This window comes from Euleptes europaea, chromosome 15 (assembly GCF_029931775.1).
Source record: "Euleptes europaea isolate rEulEur1 chromosome 15, rEulEur1.hap1, whole genome shotgun sequence".
In the NCBI taxonomy this organism is placed as follows: domain Eukaryota; kingdom Metazoa; phylum Chordata; class Lepidosauria; order Squamata; family Sphaerodactylidae; genus Euleptes; species Euleptes europaea.
Genome location: NC_079326.1, coordinates 19,438,838 through 19,464,700, shown reverse-complemented (window position 1 = coordinate 19,464,700; position 25,863 = coordinate 19,438,838). Strand labels below are relative to the sequence as shown.

General features: G+C 41.3%; 1 protein-coding gene across 1 annotated transcript in view; it reads left to right on the top strand.

Annotated features, from left to right (window-relative positions):
• The first annotated feature begins 2,307 nt into the window (after positions 1–2,307).
• The window catches only part of DARS1 (aspartyl-tRNA synthetase 1), a 67,196-nt gene continuing 43,640 nt past the window's right edge, over positions 2,308–25,863 (top strand). Inside the window, exons 1-4 of the mRNA XM_056861103.1 lie at positions 2,308–2,379; positions 7,451–7,508; positions 15,680–15,772; positions 19,891–19,993. Coding sequence (XP_056717081.1) covers positions 2,308–2,379; positions 7,451–7,508; positions 15,680–15,772; positions 19,891–19,993 — 326 coding nt within the window. The remainder of the gene's footprint in view (positions 2,380–7,450; positions 7,509–15,679; positions 15,773–19,890; positions 19,994–25,863) is intronic.

The window sequence follows — 25,863 nt, the reverse complement described above, 5'->3', positions numbered from 1 at the left end:
GTTGTTTCGGGAGGGAAGGGACTTCTATGCCATAGAGTCCACTTGCCAAAGCAGCCATTTTCTCCTGGTGAACTGATCTTTATCGGCTGGAGATCAGTTGTAATAGCAGGAGATCTCCAGCCACAACCTGGAGGTTGGCAACCCTATATAACACGCATATAGCATAAGATTAAAATATACAATTAAAACCATAAAACTTGTTAGCCTTGCTGCAGGACTTTTGCTTTAAAAGGTAGTAGTAAAAGGTGGAATACGGATTTAATAAATATATAAGGATATTGATATATATCAATCCCCAGTATCTCCAGTTAAAGGGACCAGGCAAGCAGGTGATGTGAAAGACCTCTGCCTGAGACCCTGGAGAGGGGCTGTGGCTCAGTGGAAGGGCATCTGCTTGGCATGCAGAAGGTCCCAGGTTCAATCCCGGCATGTTTGGTTAAAGGGACTAGGCAAGTAGGTGATGTGAAAGACCTCCGCCTGAGACCCTGAAGAGCTGCCTGCCGGTCTGAGTAGACAATACTGACTTGGATGGACCAAGGGTCTGGTTCAGTAGAAGGCAGCTTCATATGTTCCTCTATCAGAGGCAGGGGGGATGTGTGTGTTAAGTGTCGTCAAGTCGCTGCTGACTCACGGCGCCCCTATGAATCAGTGTCCTCCAAGATGTCCTATCTTTGACAGCCTTGCTCAGGTCTTGCAAATTGAGGGCTGTGGCTTCCTTTATTGAGTCAATCCATCTCTTGTTGGGTCTTCCTCTTTTCCTGCTGCCCTCAGCTTTTCCTAGCATGACTGTCTTTTCCAGTAACTCTTGTCATCTCATGACGTGACCAAAATACGACAGCCTCAGTTTAGTCATTTTAGCTTCTAGGGTCAGTTCAGGCTTGATTTGATCTCTAACCCACTGATTTGTTTGTTTTGGCAGTCCACGGTATCCATAACACTCTCCTCCAACACCACATTTCAAAGGAATCTATTTTCTTCCTATCAGCTTTCTTCACTGTCCAGCTTTCACACCCATACATAGTAATAGGGAATATGATGGCATGAATTAATCTAGTCTTGGTGGCCAGTGACACATCCATTTGGCTGCCAAAAAAAAAGAACAAGGAGACACGAGGGCGAAAATCTTATCCCTCTATCTATCTATCTATCTATCTATCTATCTATCTATCTATCTATCTATCTATCTATCTATCTATCTATCTATCTATCTATCTATTTTCACCCTTGTGTCTATATATATATAGACTCTCGCTCTGATAGGCGCACTCCTTCCCCCCCCTTTCCATTCCCAAGCAGCATCGCGTGCGACTGGTTTATCGCGAGATTTACGGATATACATATAAAGATAATAAATAAATAAATAGTTCTTTCTTTGTTATATATATAAATATATGTGTGTGTTTATTTATTTTTCTTTATTTATTATATATATAATAAAGAAAAATAAATAAACACATATATATTATTTATATATATAATAAAGAACAATAAATAAATAAATAAATTGTTATATATTATTGTTCTTTATTTATTATATATATATAAATAATATGTGTGTGTGTGCTTATTTATTATATATATAGAGAGAGAGAGAAATAAACACACACACACACACACACACATATATATAGAAAAGTAAATAAACACACACACATATATATTATTTATATATATAATAAAGAACAATAAATAAATAAATAAATTGTTATATATTATTGTTCTTTATTTATTATATATATATATAAATAATATGTGTGTGTGTGCTTATTTATTATATATATATAGAGAGAGAGAAATAAATAAACACACACACACACACACATATATATATATAGAAAAGTAAATAAACACACACACATATATATTATTTATATATGTGTGTGTGTGTGTGTGTGTGTAAAATAAAGAACAATAAATAAATAAATAAATAAATAAATAATCTTGATATGTCTATCCGTAAATCTCGCGATAAACCAGTCGCTCGCGATGCTGCTCGGGAATTGAAAGGGCGGGGGAAGGAGTACGTCTGTCAGAGCGAGCGGCGTCCCTCTCGCGGTGACGTATCTCCCCATCGGTCCCTCCCGTGCGTGCTGTACGTGCCCGGAAGTAGCGGGGTCAGGCACGCGGAGAGCGCCTTCACAGAGAAGCCAGTGGGGCGCCTCTTGGGGGGGGGGGTGAGACTGGAAAGAAACCACCGGGGGAGAGGGGGGGGGAGAGCCTGTGCCGAGCGGTACGGAAGCCTCTGAGGGACAAACTTTATTTGTTTTTTGAAGAGCGCTGGCGAGCTTTGTCCCGGCGCCTGGCGGGATGCCCGGTGTTGCAGCTCCCAAGAACCGGGAACGGAACCGTGACAACGCCATGGACCCGCCGCCAGCTGATGTGGGTCTCTGGAGGGGGGAGGTGTTATGTTCTTGGGAGGGGGAGGCGAGCCCTGTGTTCGGGGAGGGGGCTGGGCTGCTAGTCTCCAAGGCCAGAGGCTTGGGGAGGGGGCCCTGCCCCTTCTCTCCTCTCCCCCCCCACTACATTCTTCCCTCTTCATACACCCCCCCCAGCACATTTCCATGCAAAACTCTAATGTGGTTTTGACATGGCTTGCAGTGTGGGCGGTTATTCCTTATGACTGTCCCTTGCCCCCATGTACCCCCTTTAGTGTCTTGTCACCAGTCTGCAGATTTGGTTAGAAATTCTCATTGAACAGTCAATGATCCAGCTTCCACCCCTCCCCCTCCCCATTTCTATGCTTTCAAGGCCAGAAACAAACGGTTGGGGGGGTTTTATTGAGAGGCTTGTAAGTAGTTTCAACAGAGATTTGCGTGGGGTCTGCAGTGTATTGTTTCATCCTACGGTGGCACGATTTTTTGAAAGAAGAGGCAACTCTGCCCCTTCCCCACCCCCAGCTTTCAGATATAAAAGTGTCCTGAGTATGTCCGTTATGAGCAGGTCCTTCTTTCAAGTTGCTGTCAGCTCTTCTCCTTGATACAAGAGCTCCGTAGGAAGATGGTTTACATTTGCAGGCATTAACTACACCTGACCCAGTGCAATTTTAGGTGCATGACTGCATCGCTCAAGATTGTGTATTCAGGTCCTGTCACGAAGACAAGAACTCCATAGGAAGATGGTTTACATTTGCAGGCATTAACTACACCTGACCCTGTGCAATTTTAGGTGCATGACTGTATCGCTCAAGGTTGTGTATTCAGGTCCTGTCACGAAGAAGCGGCTGAGGTGTCATCACTTCCTTTCTGTATGTTGCATGCAATAGAGAGAGGTCTCAGTTAGCTATTTCTACACAGTGATACAGAATAAATGGTCTGGCCTTTGATTAGAAGCCCTGCAATAGCTCAGTAACATTTGAACAATTTGGGTGCCTTCATTCTTCTTTTCCCGCCAACTTAATTCTCCCCCACCCCCAGGTGCTGTTATTCTATAAACATACTTTACCGGTTTTTTTAGTGGAGGGAAAAGTGCTCTTTTCCTTATGTAAGGAGTCCCACAATGACAGGACTTCTGTTTCACTCATTGAACCTTGTAGTAAAAGGTCATCTTGAAAGCCATACAAATTTATGACATGTGGGCGGTTTGTATTGTATGACAGATAATTGCATCATATATATTCATGCACAATCAAAAGGAAATTGTTTGACTATTTCCTTGTTCTACTGTTTGATAAACTATATTCAGTTCTGTTTGAAATTAACAAACAAGACTTGGGGCAAGTTCCTGTTTGCAGTTCTTCATATTGGGCAGACTGTATACTATCCAAGTTATCTTCAGTCACTCCATCATAGGTATCTAGTAATTCAATTTGCTTTCATTACATTTTGTAGCAAGAAAACAGTCCCCCAAACTGAATTTAATTCTTACTAATCCACACTTGGGTAATCTAAGTCAGGGTTTGATAAATCCCAGGCACCATGGCGCCTAGAAATTTTATTGTGGCACCTAGTATTTTCAGCAGTCATTTGTTGTAAGTGCCTCTTGGTGAGTCTTAGTAGGAGTTTGTTTAGGTGAGGAACAGAGGTTAAATTTTTGTTGTGATGACAGCCAGGATTACCCTATATTTATTTATATGCTATGACACTTTTGTTACAGTTTTTAAAAAATGACAAGAAACTGAAGAGGTTCGTGTTATGTTTTGTGGTAGTAATAATTAGAAAGTATGTTCATTAAAATATAAAACAGACTGAGAAATAAGTCTAGTTCCTAAATTTTTGGGATGGATCATAAAGGCAAAGAAAGTTTGTCAAGGCCCGATCTAAGGTTGGAGAGCCAGCATGGTGTAGTGGTTAAGAGCGGTGGTTTGGAGAGTTGGAGTCTGATCTGGAAAACCGGGTTTGATTCCCCACTCCTCCACATGAGCGGTGGAGGTTAATCTGGTGAACTAGATTTGTTTCCCCAGTCCTCCTCCTCCTCCACAGCTGTATATAGTCTAAATTGACTGTGTGGGGTTAATGTACAAGAAAAAATACTGAAGATGAAGCCAGTAAGTTTCAATAATTTGTCATCGAAAATAGCATTTTCCATTTTTAATTCAACAGATGGAGAAGTTGAGCTTCTACTGTCTCCTACAGGATGGGAGGGGGGAGTTGAACCCATGGCCTGATGGGCTCAAGTTGAAGTAAATAAAGCAAAGCATCTGGTATGTTGCCCTGATCTGGATGGCCCAGGCTAGCCTGATCTAGTCAGATCTCAGAAGCTAAGCAGGGTTGGATGGGAGACCACCAAGGAATACCAGGGTCATTATTCAGGGAAAGGCAATGGCAAAGCACCTCTGTTAATCTCTTGCCTTGAAAACCCTACTGGGTTGTCATAAGTCAGCTGTGCCTTGACGGTACTTTACACACACACACCTGGTATGTACAGGCAGACTTCTGTTGGCTGTAGATATCCCAGGACACAAACTTTAAGGAAATGTCTGGGGCTCAGTCACTGTACCATATTGGCAGGCTTCATCCTGCTTACATTTTCCCATCAGTTGTGGTAGTTCTGCACACGTAGTGGTCCGTTTATCTTTATTTCTGGATTTTCTACATATATTGATTCCAGTGACTCTATTATAAATGGGGTTTCTGCTTACATTTTCTCTGCGTACATTACCCATATTACTAAAGCGAACAACTGATGTATTTTAATTGCTTGTTACCCTCTGCTGTGGCCCAGAAGTGCATGTTGGATAACTCAAGAAGCCTTGGCTTAACATGGAAGAATGTTTTTCTTACAGTTTTAACTCAGTGCCTTTTAAAAACTCTACTCAGTGTTAATCGTTTCCCTCTGCACTCCCCGTAATTTCGCTTTGGTGCTTTATACCATCATAGCTCATGTCAGATAACTCTCCTTCTCTGTATGCTCCATTGTGCCCTCCTTTTCGCCTTACGCCTATGGCGAGTGCTCTTTTCTCTTGTTGCACCGTCTCTGGTCTGCACAACTATCTTTCGGTACCACCCCTCAGACTTCTATTCGCTGTCATTACACTTGCAGACTCCCCTCTGTTCACCACTACGGGTACTCCTGTGTCCATAACTGAGCCCCTTTTTAATCTTTGCATTCCAGCGGATCTGTCTGCATCTCCACTTATCAGTTTTTTTCCTAGACTGTCGGGCATTTTGCTAATTCTGTATTTTCCTCCTTTATTCTTCCACCCCAGATTTCTATGGCTTTTCACAAATATGGTACCTGCAGTATATATTGCTCCTAGCAATTCATCCAGAGGGAGGCTCTTTGGGGTGGTTGGCTGGCTGAAAAACTGGGGCTCCACACAGTAGAGGATCAATGGAGACCTAGTAATGTGGGTGTAATCCCATGCTCATTTTTGATGGACTTGGGCAGAAGTCACATTCTCTCACAAAGGAATGGGCAGGGATTGGAAGCAATGAGTATTTGAAATTCACCACGGAAGAGCTCCTGCGGTTGACCTGCAAGCTTTGTGTTATGCAGGCCTTTTCTAGACTGAAAGTACCTCCATTGGAGGGGAAATGCTATTTTTAGTATGCATAATAAAATTGTTGGTTGCAATCCTCCACGTGTATACTTGGGAGTAAGTCCCACTGAACCCAGTAAACATGCAGTGGATTGGGCTACCTGCTCTTAACATAAGAACATAAAGGCCCTGCTGGATCAGACCAAGGCTCATCAAGTCCAGCAGTCTGCTCACACAGTGGCCAACCAGGGGCCTGTAGGAAGCCACAAACAAGACGACTGCAGTAGCACCATCCTGCCCGTGTTCCACCGCACCCAAAATAATAGGCAACCTCCTCTGATACTAGAGAGAATAGGTATGCAGCATGACCAGCATCCATTCCAACTAATAGCTATGAATACCCCTTTCCTCCATGAACATATCCACTCCCCTCTTAAAGCCCTCCAAGCTGGCAGCCATCACCACATCCTGGGGCAGGGAGTTCCAAAATTTAACTATGCATTGTGTGAAAAAATACTTCCTTTTATCTGTTTTGAATCTCTCACCCTCCAGCTTTAGCAGATGACCCCATGTTCTAGTATTATGGGAGGGGGAGAAAAACGTCTCCCTGTCCACTGTCTCCAAACCATGCATAATTTTATAGACCTCTATCACGTCTCCCCTTAGCCGCCTTCTTTCCAAGCTAAACAGCCCTAATCGTCCTAACCGCTCCCCATAGGACAGTTGCTGTAGTCCCCTAATCTTCCAGACTGATTATCCGGATGCAGCTTGCAAAATAAGGTATTGAAAAGTAGCCCTAATTGTGAGGACACTTGCCTCCTTATATTAAAAAAATATATACCTTTGGTCCACCTGTCAGGCGCAAGGCTGAGTAAATAATGAATTGTACTCCTTGGCTTTCAGTCTGGCTCCAGCAGACCAACTGGGAAATTGAATGCCTGAGTGTGAGTCCTTCACAGAAAGTGTTCTGTTCTCATCGGTTTATAGCGAATTGCTGTAGTTGAGAGCAAGGGCTTATATCTGCTATCATGATGATGCATGGATATATCATGGTTATTTCACAGTTGTCAAGCCACAAATAATTCTGTGATAAAAGAGTAGTTGGGGAAAAGTTGATCTCTAGGTTGATGTCATTTACAAATAATTCTCTTTTCTTCCTTGTGTAGTGACTTGAGTGCCGTAGCTCACAGTACAGCATAGAATGCTGTTTCTCACAGCTCATGTATTTTAAAGTGAGAAATGCGTGTATACTATACTTGATGGGATATGAATTTATTCGGTACACAGATGTGTATACCAGACATTGGGTCCTTCTTTGGTGAATCATGTCTACAGTATCTTTTCCAGACAGTATCGTGTGCTTTTTAGCACTCAATATTGTGTGTACAGCATTATTGCCCCTTAAAAGCTGGCTGTGCTCTAATGATGACTGCCAAGTCATCTCTGCGTCCATGACTGTAGGTGTTTTTTTCCCCATTTGACTGTAATAGTGTCAAGGCTTCTGGCACAATAACTTTCCTCTCCCTTTTTTAGGACTATGCGAAGGAAAGATATGGCGTATTGCCGATGATACAGTCTCAGGAGAAACCAGGTTAGTTTCAAGATTCTGAATAGCCCACAGAAGTCAGTTAAGTTGTAAGTACCACGATATGTAAGATAGCACCAATTATTGCATCAGTTTGTATATAAAGATACCGTTTCTAGCTCCAGAGGAGCCAGTCTGTCTGAGAAAGAAAGTAAGAGATTGTTCACTTCAGGCTCATGGTTTGCTAAGGATTGTGGGATTGAAGCCAAATTCTCACACATGAGAGAAATTCTATTCTTTGACTCTTAACTTAGACAAGAGAAGAAGACCTGGCACAGATCAAGGTGAAAATTAGGTGTCTCTCTTTTTAATACTTGTGAAGGAATAACTAGTTCACCAGCTAGTCACTCTGGCCATATGTGCGGCTTGTTTATCTCTATTACCTGTGATCTCATGTAAGCAACATATTCAGATGGCTATGTATTCAAACCACTAACTTCAATCCAGTAATTTTCACTTGCTGTTCAAACCAACAACCAAGATTTTAAAGAAATTATTTATTTTCCATTTTATTGTTATAATCAATTATACAGAAGTTCAGTAAATTAAATATCTTAATAGATATGTATTGATGACAACCAACCCCCAACTATGCATGATTTGTCCTAAGGGCTTTACGTGGAGATTGAAAAGCATGGGGGTAGATTTGCACCCTGTGGAATTCCACAAGATAGGTCCCACACTAATGACAACTGGTTTCCAGCAGCAACCCTTTGAGTCCAATCCATGAGGAATTATTTGAACCAGTTCAATGCACATCCCCTGATACCTACTTCTGCCTCCAGGTGCCTCAACATGACATGATCTACTGTATCAAAGGCCGCATATAAATCCAATAAGAGTAACAGAGAGGCTTGGCCTTTTTCTACACTCAGAAGGAGGTCATCAACATCAACTAGAGCTAGCAGAGCCATCTCTGACCTGTAGCCTGCCCCGAAGCCAGACTGAAAAGAGTCTAATGAGTTATCCAAGAAGACTTGGGCTGTTAGCCCAACAGTAGTCACTGTGCCATACTGACTCTGCATCTCCTATGTATGTGTTGCAAAACACTGTGGCTAACAAAGGGAGTTACCGCACTTGTATTCCCAGCGATGTATTAAGAGTTGAGATGCCTTGTCTTAAATTTGAGGATATAATTATGTCCTTAATAAAGCTCATAATTCTTGTGAGGCCTTTTTCTAGCCCAATCTTAAATTTCCGAGAACCATATGCTGCTTCAAATTCTTTGGGTGTTAGTGGTATACACCTTGAAACTGGCATTCCTAATTATTGTTTGCAGAAATCCCATACTTTCATTAGGGCCAGGGGTATGCCACTGCTACCTGGGTCTAAACCAGGGGTTCTTAACCTGTGGTCCATGGATCCCTAGAGGGTGCACAAATGGGTTTCGGGAGGTCTGTGAATAGTGCAAAAATTATTTTTGTCTTTGATTTTCCTCCTGATACTATGAGAATTGTCTTTGAATTTTTTTTTTTAATGATGTGACATGAACTCAGCTCAAAGAGTCTTGGAGAATTTTGCTGTTTCTTGATACAAACTTACCCACGTTTGGCAAAATGAGTTATGAGAGCTGCGATTACTACATACCTCTGTGAGTTTTCAGCACTTGTTTTCATCATCCAAATGAAAAGTCAAAATTGATTGGATGTCAAGGATGACATGTGCATTGCCACAATTTCAACTTCTTATTCAAGCCAAACAGCAGCAGCCTTCTCACTGTAATGGACATCTGAGCAGAATTAAAGTTTGCTTTTTATTTTATTAACACAATTTGGATTTGAATTTCTTTTTTTGCAGTAGCCGTTAATTAAAATAAATCATATTCAAACTTTTATGTGTCTGTGTTGATGTGAATTTTTCTGGGGAGGGGTCCGTATCGGTCATTAGATTCTTAAATGGTTCTGTGACCCAAGAAAGAACCCCTGTCTAAATAGTCCTTTTTTAGCCCTCCATATCCAGTTACTCTTTCATAACTATCTCACTGTGCAATTTCCCAGATAGTTTTTGTATAGTTATTGTTGAACCTCTTGGTGAGTGCTGCTAATCCAGGGGTGTAGTAATCTCTAACAATATCTGAGGCTATCAGTTCACCATTGTCCCTTGTCATTTCTTTTCATTTCTTAGCCCTCTTATAATTCCTTATGAAGTTATTATACATATTCTGAACTTTAACCACATTTGATTCACAATTAATGGAAGGGCAATGAGGACGAAAAGATTTTTGGATAATATTTTCATTTTGATTACTGTGATGCAGCTATCCAAGACAAGTAGTTTTTAGAGCAGTTATGACACTCCTCTTGATTTCTGAGCAGTTGGGTCCAGTTTCTCTGAAAAAACAATATCCAAGGACAGAGCCAGATATACATGTCTTCCATATAGAGCCAGATATATAATCTTCATCTTCCATCTCTATTCGTAATTGAACTGATTTGACACGATTCACCTTATAACCTGAAATGTTGCCAAATCTGCATAATAACTGACATCACAATCCTAAATGGGGGGGGAGGGGTAGTTAGGGTGTGCCAGACCAAAAAAGGAAAGGGAAAATGTAATTTTGTAAAAAAAAAAAAAAAAATACAGTGAAACTCCTCCATAGAGTTTCACGGGCCTTTGCCTGCCTTTTTGCTGGCACAAGTTGCCGCCAACTAAAGGGGCATTCCCGGGGCAAAAGGGCTTAGGGAGTCGACTAAAGTCAGTTCGGTCCCCGGGAATGTCTCCTTTTGTGGCAGAACAAACCCTTGCACCAGGGAAACGCTGCCAGCAAGGCTGTGCCAGCACCCAAGCCTTGTGCTGATCCTTCGCTCCACGGAGTGGCGTAAGTGGCCCTGCGCCAGCATCTGTGCCAGTTTAGTCAGCGTAAGTGGCACTAACTCTGGCACAGGAGTCATGCCAGCTCCAAACCCCTTTTGTGCTCCCCCAATAGGAGTGCCCTGCCCATCAGATTGGCAATAGAAAATTTAGTCTTCTGCATCCCAAATACAACGTTTTCAGCACAGAGTAGCTATTTTGTGGTTGTTCATGAAAATTCCCTAAATATTATGCTGCTGTTTTGCCAGCGTCAATATTTCGATAGCCGAATTGAACAGCAGAAGAAAACAAGGACAGCACTGTCTCGTACCCTTGTGCGACCAAAAATAGGAAGAGTAATTGCCATTATTAATTTTCTTAGCTTGGAGGAATTTATGTAACATGTTAATCCATTTGCAAAATGACTGCCCCAAGCCAAAAGCTATCAAAACTTCCTGCAGCTATAACGAATCAATTCTGTGAAATGCTTTTTTAGCATTGACGAAATAAAGCCCAGTGGGTTTTTTGTTTTTAACTAAGTTAGGGTGCTTTCACACATGCCGAATAATGCACTTTCAATCCACTTTCAATGCACTTTTCAGCTGGATTTTCCTGAAACAACTAAATCCACTTGCAAATAATCATTAAAGTGCATTGAAAGTGGATTAAAAGTGCCCTAAATCAGATTAGTAAATTGTTTTACATTCCATGTTATCAACCTCGCTTTCAAAAGGCCTGTTTAGTCAATTTAAGTATAACTACCTAAACTCCTGTTTAAGTGTTTGACAATACTGATGTTAAACTCTTATAATTGCTATTTAGTAATTACATAGGTAAATAGGATGTAACATTCTGGGGTTTCCCCCTTCCTTTTGTATTAAAGTTATATTAATATCTGGTCCTGCTTCTGAAGGAATTTTTGTATTTTGCATATATCCATTAACCTTCTCCAGGCATGGAATTATACCATCCAAGCAGGTTTTGTAAAACTCATTTGTAGGCCCATCAGGATGTGGATATTTACATCCTTTTAGATTCCTGATTGATTCCTTTGTCTCCATTTAGGAGACTGGTTCATCTAAGAGATCACAATGTTCTGTTATCAGTTTTAAAATTGTGATATTATGCATAAATGCTCTTTCCTCCCCTAGTTTGTTTATTCTCCTTTAAGTTAATTAACAATTTCCAGCCCCTGTTTGTGTCTCTCTTTAACATAGCTTGCTTGAGCAATTAAAAAAAACCCCACAAACCGTCTAATGTTACAATTTAAATGAATCTCAAACCATATATCCAATATCCTGTGTAACATTTACCTTGAAAAAGGAATTAATCTCCACATATCTTAATTAGCTCTTTGTTTAATTTCCACTGTCTCCTCTGGTCATTTTCTTTAAAGTGAAATCCTAATATAACTCATATCAGCATATATCATAGGGCCTACTGAGACTTCGCTTTCTCCGTTCTTCATTTTTGAAGATACAAACACATAGTCTATTAGAAAGGGTGTTATGTCTATGATCTGACATATTTATTTCCTTTAGCCAATCTTCAAACTTTTCAGGAATTTTATTATAACCTAGGTTTTAATCAGATTCAAACCAGTAACTTTAAACGCCCCAGCAAGTCATTTCTTTTCGTAAAATGGTATGAATTAAATTGTTTACATATACATCTATTTCTGAATCAGTCATGGCTCTGTCATGCCATCCCAGACTTCCCCTCATCCACTGGTCTAATCCTTGACTGCCTTCATGGATATCCACACTGCGTTAGAACTTTAGTTCAACCTTGCAAATAAGACAAATAGTTTTAATAAGATTTTTTACCAGCCCATCTGCCTGAATATACCTATGTGTTCCCTTTTCACCTAGAAGAATCAACTTTTCTTAACGTTTTCCTGCCTGGTTTCTGAGCTGCTTCGATAAGCAACTATCTGCAAGCCTGCTTTAGTTGTAGGAGTAACTTACAGAAAGTAGGCATATGACCTAAACTCCATAGTATAGGGTTTCCTTGTGAGAAGATGGGTTCTGTGTGCAAGCAGGGAATGACCTATGAATGTATGTTTTGTGGTGTACATTGTACTGCATTTGCAAAATGGAGCTTTGAACGAGAAACAAGTAAAAAATGTGGTTATTTTCAGAAAGCGAAAGTAAGCAGAGATGGAGGCATAAATGAGAATAGAGAGGCTGTGTGACTTGTCAGGGAACGAAAAGAGTTTAAAAGAAACAAGTAACTGAAGAATGCCCTGACCTGGATGGCCCAGGCTAGCCTGATCTCGTCAGATCTCAGAAGCTAAGCAGGGTCAGCCCTGGTTAGTATTTGGATGGGATTCCACCAAGGAATACCAGGGTCGCTATGCAGAGGAAGGCAATGGCCAACCACATCTGTTAGTCTCTTGCCTTGACAACCCTTCTGGGTCACCTTAAGTCAGCTGCGACTTGATGACACTTTACACACACAGAGCAGAAGAATGATGCGATGGGGAGATGCTGTGGTTGAGAGGACTGAAAATATTGTTTAACCTGTAATGGGGGTTGCGGAACCAGAAAACCAGGTTTCTGTCCTTGGAGCAAAAAAACACCAAAAAACCCAACAACCCTTAATATTAATTAACACAAAACCCTAATATTAATATTATGCCATCCACTAATACTTTACAATGTTAGCTTTATAACGTTATATATAATGTTAGTTGAAAATGTTACTTGAAAAACAGCAGAATTGCTTCACCCAGTTGGCAAAAAAAGGTTCAGCACTTGCGGGCCCTTTATATGTACAGTGCGGTTGTTAAATATAATAATTTGGACTGCATTGAAATGATCGTGTACCTAAATGTGTTTGCCATCTGCCTTTAATGAGTACTGGCCTATTATATCTTTAGTTATTTTTTAAAAGTGAACCTAATTCAAGATGGGGGTGATAACTTGATCACTAGGGATTTATAAAAAGGGCGATTCTATCCTTTTTTTAAAAAAATGTCTGGAAAAATTTGTAGCTTTGTAATTGGTGAGGTAATTTTGTCTGAATTGGAAAATCCATTTTAGTTATTAATGCTTCTGGAATCTGGGCTGCTTTCAGACATCGTAAAGAAGAGGTTGGATCCAGTCATCTTTTCTGATTGAATCTTGTCCAGTTCACCGCTTTACTATAGATCCTGTTCCACCTAACCTTTGTAAATGGAGGTCCCATGATCCCTAGCATAGCCCTTTTTGGGGATAAAATGTGACCCATCGTTTTGTTTGTACTTACAGAAGCTTTAGTTGAGTTCAACCCAAGTCACAAGCAGAGTCGAGTTAGCAATATGCAAAATAATGTTTGCTTGTTCTCATCCTTAGCTGTTCAAAGTGTCCTTTCTTGTCAAAGCAGCTCTCCTTCCCCCCCACCCTGTGTGTGTGTATGAAATGATTAGGGTTGCCAACCTCCAGGTACTAGCTGGAGATCTGCTATTACAACAGATCTCTAGCCGATAGAGATCAGTTCACCTGGAGAAAATGGCTGCTTTGGCAATTGAACTCTGTGGCATTGAAGTCCCTCCCCTCCCCAAACCCTGCCCTCCTCAGGCTCCACCCCAAAAACCTCCCACTGGTGGCAAAGAGGGACCTGGCAACCCTAGAAATTATGGCACGGGGGGAGAGACCCATGCTGTGTGCCCTATCATCTGCTCATACTTACTTGGCATTCTGTCCTGCATCATGGCTGTGTAGCCGTAGTGGGAGGCAGGTGGGAAAGGATTTCTTTTTTAACTCAGTGGGAGTGTTAATGCTTATGCCAGCATTTATTTCCTGTAGTAATGTTACATGGTGTGGGCTGAACAGACTTGAAGTGGCATGACTGAACAGATTCCACCTAGTACTGTTGTGGTATTAAGCTGATGTATCTCCATGTTGCTCCATAGTCACCCGTTATAGAGTGGCCTTAGGATTGCTCTATGAGAAAGAGAAGGCAGCTTTTCTCCTTTATGGAAAAGAAATTATGGCTGTGTGTGTGTGTGTGTGTGTGTGTGTGGGTATGTATATATATCATTTTAAATCATTTTATCTATTTTAAAATCATTGATGAATTTGTAGAACTTAAAAATTGCTTCCAATGTCCATTCCATCTCAGTGTAATTATCTTTATATATATGGCTGTAATTATCTTTATAGGAGCCCCGTGGCGCAGAGTGGTAAGCTGCAGTACTGCAGTCCAAGCTCTGCTCACGACCTGAGTTAGATCCCGACGGAAGTCGGTTTCAGGTAGCTGGCTCAAAGTTGACTCAGCCTTCCATCTTTCCGAGGTCAGTAAAATGAGGACCCAGCTTGCTGGGGGTAAAGGGAAGTTGACTGGGGAAGGCACTAGCAAACCACCCCGTGAACAAAGTCTGCCTAGGAAACGTCGGGATGTGACGTCATCCCATGGGTCAGGAATGACCCAGTGCTTGCACAGGGGACCTTTACCTTTTTACCTAATTATCTTTATGTATTTATGTAACGGAATTATAGGGAGACACTTGGCATTTCTCAGATGGAACTTCCCTAATACCATTTTATCTATTTTAAAAATCATTTTATCCATTTTAAAATCGATGAATTTGTAGAACTTAAAAATTGCTTCCTATGTCCATTCCATCTCAGTGTATAATACAACAGTGGAGCAGCTTGTAAGATGGTCAGGTACCACCGAGGAGTGGGAGAACTTGGAGGAGGCAGGAATTAGAAGAGTATGAAGTAGCCTAAGTAACAGAAGTACAACTCTGAGTCAAAAGTGCTGAGTATCTAGCAGAAAGACCATTTGGATTGGCCCATCTTAGTGTGTTAATATTCTTGGATGCATAGGCAGCTGAGAAGATTAAATGTCTTCAAATGTGAGGAAGAAAAAAGAATATTCTGATGCGAAAGTTCACTTTTCTGGCAGGGAATGAACCCCTGCAGTTTTTTAAAAGGCAGAAATGATTATGGGATAATGTCACAAGATTCCCCTTCAAGAAATTTATCTATACAATCTTAAAAGTGATGAGTTTCTCTCCCTCGTTACTGTCTGGGGAATCTGTTTTGGAGTTTCATTGTATGGAATGTTGCGCTTTTCATCTTGCATTTTATTAAATAGTTTATGCAAGGGACAATAGACTTTACAGTAAACTCCTCTTGTTTTCAAAAAGTCCAAAAATTATGAATTCCCTTCTGTGTTGACCACCCTAAAAAAATTTAAACACAGACAATTGACTTCTTAAACATATTTGCAAGTATTAATGATGTTTATACACTCAGCTTTGCAAGGAATTTTCCATGAATCTGGTTTTTTATGTAAATGTGAACAAGATCTGTACTGTATCTTCTGCCCAATTGCAATTAGTGTTGCCTCCTTTTTGATGACTGTGATGAAATAGCTTCATATATTTTATACAGATCGAGTTCTAGTCCGAATAAAGGACTTGACAGGAGAGAAGGCTGATGAAGTTGTTTGGGTTCGTGGCAGGATTCATACCAGTAGAGCAAAAGGTAAGATGTTGGGACTGGACTGTGTCTGCATGTGTTCTGTGTTTTGTTTTGTTTTTGAATAAAAAGATGTGAGCATCCTCCTTATCATGTTGCCTTTCAAAGCTGCTCTTGATCATTTGCAATCCACCCCCCACACACACACAAAGAGCACTGCAAAAATTGCTTTCAAGTAAGCATTCCCATCTGCACCGTTAAGCAGCAGGTAAAACTGTACGCTTATAAGAAAATTGGCTGATGGGAAATGATCCAGTGGCTAGTTTAACATGGTAGGCTAGAACTGTCCTTGGCAAGAAGATGGACTGAAGAGTGGGTATCGAGTGTGTGAACATTTCTGAGCAGCAGATCTGCTCATGGATAAGTGCCCTCTGCTTCTTGAAATGGTGTTGTTTGGGAAGTTTACTCAAGGGGAGATTCCCCCAGCATGCCACTTCAAGTGTCAGCCATGGACACTCGTTGGGAGTAGGCTTCCCCACAGATAGGTGACACAGAATATTAGTTTGTTTTGTAAGCATACTCATTTATAGTTAGGCATTCCAGTTCGAATCTTTTTAAAAATTATTTTGATTCTTCTGGAAAGGTATTTAAGCTAGACAAAATATAAGAACCTTTTGTCGCTAATGCAAGGCATCTGTAATAAACTATTTGCAAGTTGTGTAATCCCCCCCCTCTCTCTCTATCTATCTCTATCGCTTTTCATGAGTATTATACAATTTAAATGCCTTTAAAGTACCATGTAGAAATAAAATTGAAGCCATGCAGAAGTGTCAGTCATCAGACATTCTAGAATTTCTTTATTCCAGTGGGATAATAAGAATATGGCTAACTTGCATTGCGTTATGTGTTCAAAAGGAAACAGAAAACGCTGGAACGAATCGTGCTTTCATGTTGACATGAACTAAATATTTCAGCTCATTCTTTTTTTTTAAAAATGGAATTGCTTTTACAGTGGCCTCAAAGAAAACTGTTCTCTGAGCTTTGAGCTCTGTGGTTCGACTCATTCACACAGAGCCACCTGTCAGTCATTTTTCTTCACTGTGGATATCCAAGTTCTCTGGGAGATCAATTTCCAGTACACAAACTTAAGCAGGTTTTGACCTCTTCAGGTGACATCAAAGACTGACAGCTGTTCTGTTGATTTGAACTTTACCCGCCTCACAGGCATACTGGTTTTCTCTGGAACATTTAAAAAATATCCTTGGAATAAAATGATATAACAGTAACTTGAGAAACTCTGCTCAGTCTCCAAAACATTTTCCCTTTAATGCACTTGACTGTACTACTTTAGTATGGGGGGTGGGGGCTATGCAGTTAGGGAGAAAAAGGACATTAACTAAATCCTTTGGCTGATTCAATTAGTATTTAATTTCAGCTTCATCTTGTTGCAGTCTGGGTTAGGAAGCTGCAAGTGAAGAACACTTTATACATATAAGTAAAATTGAAATTCAAATTAACAAGCTTTGTGAATCTCCAACGTCAGATACATGAAAGACCGTCATATGAATATGATTGTCAGCATTCATTTGTGAATATCTGAAAAATGAGGTTATTATCTAAGTTTCAGAATTCATGAAATACATTTGGGATTGTCAGCATTGAGATTAATTGTTAATAAATGAAATTTTGGACATTCAACGTAACATACATTTCCAATCAAGATGTCTTGTGGCTTAGATTTAATCATTACTTCTTAATACATACATTTTTGTGTTTTGAAAGGTACAAAACTCTATTGGTATTTTTTCAGGGTTTTTTTTTTTTTTTGTAAGATATGAACTGTAAAATTGTATCTGTACCCTGTCTATGAAATGATGCAGGCCACTTGTGAGCTGCTGAGAAGACAAAGTGACGGGGGAGTCATCAAGAATTAAAATGAAGACCATACTTGAATAAATAGCCTTGTCAACTTTGAGTAGAAAATCAAGTTCCAAACTTGTTTGATGAACTTGTCTCACAACATTGTGGAATGTTTGTTTCCAGGCACAATTCAAGGTGCAGGTCTTGACCTTCAAAGCCATATATGGTTTGGGACCAACATACCTAAAGGACTGCCTAGTCCCTTATGAACCTGCCTGATGTTACGGTCATCTTCAGAGGCCCTGCTTCAGGTGCCCCCACCTTCTGAGATTAGGCAGGTGGAAACCCAGGAGAGGGTCTTCTCGATCATGGCACCAAAGCTCTGGAACTCTCTTCCTAGGGAGATTAGTCTGTCCCCTTTTCTTGCTGTTTTCCACCAGTAGGTGAAGCCTTTTGTGTTTCATTTGGCATTCCCTCTGTGACCCCTCCTTCCTAACCAATATTTTATGTTTTGAATGTATTTTAACTCCACTTAACTCTTTTTAAAGTTGTTTATTTAATGGTTTTATAATTTATTATTTATCTTTTAAATTGTTAACCACCTTGGTGTTCCTTGTAGTCAAAAAGGGCAAGAGTCCTGTAGCACCTTAAAGACTAACAAAAATATTTTCACGAAAGCTCATACCCTACCAGAAAATATTTTTGTTAGTCTTTAAGGTGCTACTGGACTCTTGCCCTTTTTGACTACTGCAAACAGACTAACATGGCTACCCACTGTGAATTATCTTGGTGTTCCTTTAAGGGCAGAAAAGCCGGATAAAAATTTGGTTAATAATAATAATTGACAGGGGTTATTGTTTGTTTTTATAGAAGCCTGTATTTATAACTTTACTAAGTTCTTCCCACAGTCTTGAAGTGCTTTATTACTTGTGTAGAAAGTACTTTGTCATAAAAACCAGAACCGAACTGAATCAGTTACTGTTTGTAGAAGAGGTGTAATTGAGTAGGGAATTTAAAGGGTTAATCTACAGCTTTTCTTTAAGCAGCATGATACTTGGGCTGGGGTCCCACCTAGAATTTCCACAAGTTCAAGAAGGGGGTGCCGTTTTCACCAATTCCCCTTTCGTGCAACAGCTCCAAATACCTTCAGATGGGGGACCCCCATGAATAGCTTGGGAAGAATCAGTGTGCAATATTTAGATATTATATTAAATTATCTACGTGCCCATCTATTTCTGGGCATAACTCAAAGTGCTGGTTTGTAGCTTTAAGGCCCTAAATGGCTCGGGGCCAGGGTACCTGAAGGACTATCTCCTTCTCACACTCTCCAGCCTGCCAGTTAAGATCTGCCTCTCAAGTCCTGCTCTCTTTGACCCCCTCCTAAAGAGGCGAGGCAGGTGGTGACTACAGGCAGGGCATTTTCTGTGGTGGCACCTTGCCTTTGGCGTTGAGGCTTGCCTGGCGCCTACTTTACTTTCTTTTAGGTGCCAGGCTCAGGCACTTCTTTTACCTGGGCTTTTAATAAGGGGGTTTATCAGCATTTTAATGCTGCTTGTGTTTATACTGTGGATTTTGCTTGGAAGCTGTCTAGAGCAGGACTCTGAAGAGGCGGCCTAGAAAATAAATGCCAGTAGCTGATAGGAGAGTTATGCCCTCCTCTGTTCATAAAGATGTAACCTACAGATATTATTCACAGACCCACATTCTGAAAAGTCTCCTAGGTAGCCTATGTAGTGATTAAAGCATTCCAGATGTGAGAGTCCTTTTTGCTTCTGCTGCCTGGGCTGTGTAATGTCTGATCGGCCCACAGTAACTGGGTCAGATCTGCACTGCTTGGTTCGCATGTCGTTTGTGTAAAATGGTTTGCCTAATTCTAATAGAACTCAAAACGACCAAAAATAAACAGCCTTATAAAATCACTACATAAGATAACCACCAGCAACATATACATTTATTTATTTAGAAGAAATTGAGGGGTGGGGAATAAATGGAGTAAGTTCTTGTTGCACGGAGCCATCCACGTGACTTTTTGTTTTTCGTATTAGCTGCCACCGGTGCAACTTTATAGTGGACAATTTATACAAAGCCTCTTGGTTTCCATTCTTTTTCTCAGCTTGCTGCACATGCCAGTAAATCTGAAATTAGTTTTTAAAGGATGTTTTAAAGGTTGCACGTGCCCATCTGTGTTCTTTGCTGTGTGATTGTTTTAAGTGCAGGCTTCGATCACAAAAAAAAAAATCAACTTATTTTTGTGTTCATTCAGAAAGCGCCCCAAGTAATTTGCCCCGACTGCACCTGCATTGTTCCTTCCTCTTTCTTTTCAGGGAAACAGTGTTTCTTAGTTCTACGTCAGCAGCAGTTCAACGTCCAAGCTCTGGTGGCTGTGGGGGACCATGCAAGTAAACAGATGGTAAAGTTTGTTGCCAAGTAAGTAAGCAATTATATCCTGTTGTCACAGTAAACAATGGTGGGAACCCTTGCTCCCAGGGGGCCGAGGCCATTTTCACACATCAACATAATGCCGTGTTTGTTTTTAAAATGTAGTTATTTAAATTGTCACTTCACTACAGTGCTGAATGCCTGATACTTACAAAAGATCAAATGGAACACAGGCTTGAAATTCATTCTGTCTGCAGACCGCTTCCATTTACTTTCAGGCTGGCTAGCAAAAAGGTTGGCAGCCTGAACTTGGAGACATGATTTTGTTGCACGGGCTTGCGGGGGGTGGGTGGGTAAAAGCTCAACTATTTTTTCTTAAATATTGGGTCTTCATTGTGTAATGTTCTGACTGATGTAAATGCAAAAAAATATTTTAGAAAATCAGTATTGTAATTCTTTTTTTTTTCTTGGACTGAAAATTGGTAAAAACATAATTTGTCCTTAGTCTTGTGTGTGTGTTAAGTGCCGTCAAGTCGCTTCCGACTCATGGCGACCCTATGAATGAAAGTCCTCCAAAATGTCCTATCTTTGACAGCCTTGCTCAGATCTTGCAAATTGAAGGCTGTGGCTTCCTTTATTGAGTCAATCCATCTCTTGTTGGGTCTTCCTCTTTTCCTGCTGCCCTCAACTTTTCCTAGTATGACTGTCTTTTCCAGTGACTCTTGTCGTCTCATGACGTGACCAAAATACGATAGCCACAGTTTAGTCATTTTAGCTTCTAGGGTCAGTTCAGGCTTGATTTGATCTATAACCCATTGATTTGTTTTTTTGGCAGTCCACGGAATCCGTAACACTCTCCTCCAACACCACATTTCAAAGGAATCTGTTTTCTTCCTATCAGTAAGACCTTAGTCTTACTGCCACTAAAAAGTGTTTTGTGTTTTTTGTTTCTTCCTCCAACTTTTGCTTTTGTTTTAGCAAGAACGTGTTCAAAGCTGCTTGCTTAGTCAGTAATTTTACTGTTGTATTCAGTACCAATTAAAGGACTCCAAACAATTTTCACTTTTAAAAGGAGAGAATCTCATTGAAGGTAGACTCAGTATCACCCGGAACTATGGAATTGTCTACCAACAAAACCCCAATCTTATTTTGATTGAGTTGTCAGAGACAAGGGAAGAGTAGATTTTCACATATTCTGGTAACACATTACTCAGACTTTACCCAGTGGTTTCATGTAAAAGGGGGCGGGGACCACTGGAATGCAATGTCTCCTTACCTCAGTCCATCATGCGGACTGAAAGAATATCATGGAAGCCTCTGAGACCCAGAAGAATTAACTCCCTCTGTCTCTCTTTCAGTACAGGTTTGGGTAATCAAGACAGTTGCAATGAACCCAAGCCAGAAGCCATATTGAAATAGATCCAGATAACTAGTGCTTTCCAATAATGCCTGAAATTGTACTGCCTCCATCTGCTTAAGTTACTTGCCCCCAAATCAGAGTTTAGAGAACAGTTGTTAGTTACTACAGTCATCTGGGTCCAAGGAGGGTTTCCTCCAGAATGACTTTAGTATCATCTCCTTCAAGATGGCTGGAACCACTCCCTGTCACTATTAGGTATTTGCCATCTCCTAGAACCACCTGGTCACATGCTCTTTGATTGATGTCAAAGGCAAGGATCCAACTAGCAGACTGTTGTCCATGCTTCTGTCCCCATCAGCCTGCAATAACTGGAAGTCATCGAAGCAATTGCAACCAGATGGTTCCACGGGGACATATTGCACTTACACAACATCCAGAGTATAGTCTTAAACTGGATCCGATATGAGCCATTTTTATCAGCAGATATTTGGAAAATGCCCTGACCTGGATGGCCCAGGCTAACCCGATCTCAGTAGATATCGGAAGCTAAGCAGGATCACCACCAAGGAAGTCCACGATTGCTACACAGAGGCAGGCAATGACAAACAACCTCTGCTCATCTCTTGCCTTGAAAACCTTGGGGAGTCACCACAGATTAGCTGTAGCTTGAAGGCACTTCCCACCACTGTTTGGAGAATAAGCCAAAATTGTCTGTCAAGGGTTGCTGTTGATCGGCATGGTTGCCCACATTCTTTTTGTCACTCCCCCTTCTGTTTCTGCTCCTAAAGTGTTTCAAATTTGTTTTATCCATGTTGGAACTATTTATAGTTATGCTTTCTTCCTATTGTTAAGGTTAAATCAGTGAGGTTACTGGGCTACTTATTGTACTTTTTAAATATTCCCAATTGAATTTCAGTCCTGATTAACTTGATTCCTTGGATGCCCTGTGCGACAAGGTGGCATTCATGAATATTTATCAATTTTTTAGTATTTCCAGATTTTAAATGTGGGTGCCCCTCCATGGCAAGAGTGTGTTCAGTGTTACGCGCTTGAATACTGTTGTTCTGTCTCTAGAACAGCCTTCATGCCAGGAGAGCCCACCTGTATTCTAAGTCCTGGTCTAGATGAACATTGCAAGTGTGAGCATGGCGATATGAAGACGGAAGAGATGCATCGTTCTCGTTAGAAACATTCAGGTCCTCCCAAATATTTCTTCTGCTGTCATAAATTCAGGATTCTGGGAAGCAGCTCCCAATGCAGTAGCATTCAATGCTCAGACAATTTCTATAGAATGGCATTTACAGGTTTTAAAGTTGGTGTAAATTGCTCAGTTTGTTCTTTTAACAGCTTCAAGGTCTAGTTTTGCTGTAGCTCTCAGACAACTTAATTGGAGAAAAGGTGGCGTTTTCTCTTCAGTTTGCTCTACTTGGTGTCCTTAGTTCTTTGGCTTCTACTGTGTTGTGAGTCCTTGGCTGACCTTTCTAATGGCTTCAGCTTCTCTTTTCAACTTTTGTCATCTTCTGTATACCACAAATCTACTATTGTATCTCCTGTTCCAGTCTCTGTTCTGGGGTCTTTTCTAACAAAGCGGTGTATTTTGCTTCTAATTATTAACTTGTCATCTCTGTCTCTCTTACACAAGCACCATAGGCAATTTGTTTGGCTGGCTAACCATTTCTCAGTTATGTCCCACCCCCCATGCAAAATGTACTCTACTTAACACCATGCATACTTTGTAGGGGACTTTCACACTGGTGAAAACAAAAACTTACAGTAATTTTCAATAAATACCAAGATGATAGTTCTTGTTTTCAATATTAGAACCATTACTTCCTTTTTCCTTCCCACAGTTGCTAACATGGGTTAGAGTCTACTTTCTATATTTAACTCAACATGTAGATGAAACAGCTGTAGGCCTTGCAAAGTGACATCAAAAGTATTGACTTATGTCATTATCTGAATAGTTGGGACACAGTCATGCCATGGAAGCTCACTGGGTGACCTTGGGCCAGTCACACTCTCTCAGCCTAACCGACCTCACAAGATTGTTGTGAAGATAAAATGGACCAGAGAATGATGTAAGCTGCTTTGGGTCCCCATTGGTGACCAAGGCAAGGTATAAATGAAGTCTTCTTCATGAGCGGGGGCGCTAATCTGGTGAACCAGGTTGGTTTCCCCACTCCTACACACAAAGCCAGCTGGGTGACCTTGGGCTAGTGAAATCTCTCAGCCCCACCTACCTCACAGGGTGTCTGTTGTGGGGAGGGGAAGGGAAGATGATTGTAAGCCGGTTTGATTCTTCCTTAAGTGGTAGAGAAAGTCGGCATATAAGACCCAACTCTTCTTCTTCTAACTAAAATAACTACCGTGTTTCCCCGAAAATAAGACACTGTCTTATATTTATTTTTCCTCAAGAAGACACACTATGGCTTATTTTCAGGGGATGTCTTATTCCGAGGGAATCAGAACTGTCCTTCCTCTCGGCTCCCGTTCTCCCCTTACCACCCCCTTCTGGTCCCGCCCCCAGAGGCCCAGGCGCGCTGGTTGCCGGGCCTTTGAAGTGGCCGCGGGAGACTGCATCTGCTCAGCTGGGCTCCTCCTGTCTTCCCCGCCCCCAGAGGCCCGGGCAAGCTGGTTGCAGAGCCTTTGAAGCGGCTGCAGGAGACCGCCTCTGCTGAGCTGGGCTCCTCCTGGTCTTTTCCACCCCAGCCCCGGGCGCGCTGGTTGCCGGGCCTTTGTAGCAGCCGCGGGAGACTGCATCTGCTCAGCTGGGCTCCTCCTGGTCTTCTCCACACCAGCCCCGGGGTGCCTTATTTTCGGGGTATGGCTTATATTAAGCAAATGCTTAGAAATGCTGCTACGGCTTATTTTATGGGTATGTCTTATTTTCGGGGAAACACGGTATCTGGTGTATTATGCAGTTTTGTTCTGTATTCAGTATTTCTCCCTGTTAAATCCTGCCTTTCTTCTTGGCAGATAGTGGTTCTAAGGCCATCCAGTCCCAGACAGTTACCAGGTCTGGATCTGGTTAACTTCAGCAAAATTATTCTCTGGGGATTTTGTGCTACACTAATAGCTTGATACATTGCTGCAGTTTATGGCCAAACAACTAAATGTACTACTTTTTTGAAAGGGAAGAAATCTGCCTATTAACTTCCTTTATGTGCTCTAAATCTATGTACAAAAGTGGGTGCTTAAAACAAATCGGCAAATCCTTATGAAATGAATGTGTACCTATTGACCTGAAAGTAACTTACTTAAATGGCTTTTATTCCCAAGCCTCTGAGTAGCTTCTGCTGTCTGCGACCATAATCCTGACAGCTTCTCTACTTGTGTGTTTGTACTTGCGCGTACTCAGTAAGGCTTTGGCTTGGATTTCACTTGAAATGCCCACAGATGAAAGGATTTCTATTCATGGAGTACAACTTTCTCACCTCTTTTTCTGCTGGCAGCCCAAAATGCCCCCATATGGGAGACCCCTGGAATAGTTTGGGGGCTTTTTAATGGAATACATCCAAGAACAATTATGAACATCTGGTTATATGAAAAACACATCTGTGGTGTGTGGAAAGAACCTAAGAGCACCTGAGGTCACACCAACTCTTGCCACTTTTTTTTGTAAAAGTTCCCACAGTGGAAGAAAGAGTAGTTCCTCTTTTTAGTGTTGGCACATAACAAAAAAACTGACGTAACTTTTGTGAGGCCAGGATTGATGTGCAGTTAATGTGTTAAACTGAAAATTCTTCAGCTTCCATGTGAAAATATTGTGTGGATATGTTTTTGCTACACTTCAAGAAATGTTCTCATTGCACACACGAAAGAGCTGAGGGGAAGTCCTATTGAACACGGATCTTAAGGTAAAGGAACAAGGGGAAGAGGGAAAATAAGGGGGGAAAGAAAAAAAGACAAGATGGCAGGGACTCGGCTGGCTCGGGTGATCCCAGCCCGCTAACAGCTTCAGCTGGAGCCTGGCTCTCCGGTCCGGTGCCCAGCACTTTTGGGTCCCAGTCCGATGGGGGGAAGATCAGATTATCAATCCCGATCTTCCCGAGTCTCCCGGCCTTCCGGGGACCCTCCTAACTGTAAGGGGTTGCAGTCAGTCAGAAATGACTGTAGTGCCCGATGGCCATGTTGCCCCACCCCCCGCACACACACAAAAATTTAACAGGCAAATTTAATCGCTGAAGGGACTTCAAGGTAGAGTGCAGCCCATGCCAGTGGTTGCATATGGAAAAGTTCAGGATGATCAATGTATCAATCAAGAGGGTACCCAGTGAAGAAGGGGGTTCAGTCCAGAGTATTAAAATAAGTTCATGACGTTTTGGGGGGAGGGTACAAGCTATTGCTTGAATATATTGGCAGTTCATCTCTTGCATTGCCCATATGTTTTAATACATGCTTTATGCTCAATAGCAAGTTTCCATATCAAAATACTATATAATTACCCAACACTACAGTGCATTCTAGTGAGAGCCAGCATGGTGTAGTGGTTAAGATGTTGGACTAGGTTTCCCAGATCCAAATCCCCACTCGCGTCATGGAAGCTTGCTGGGTGACC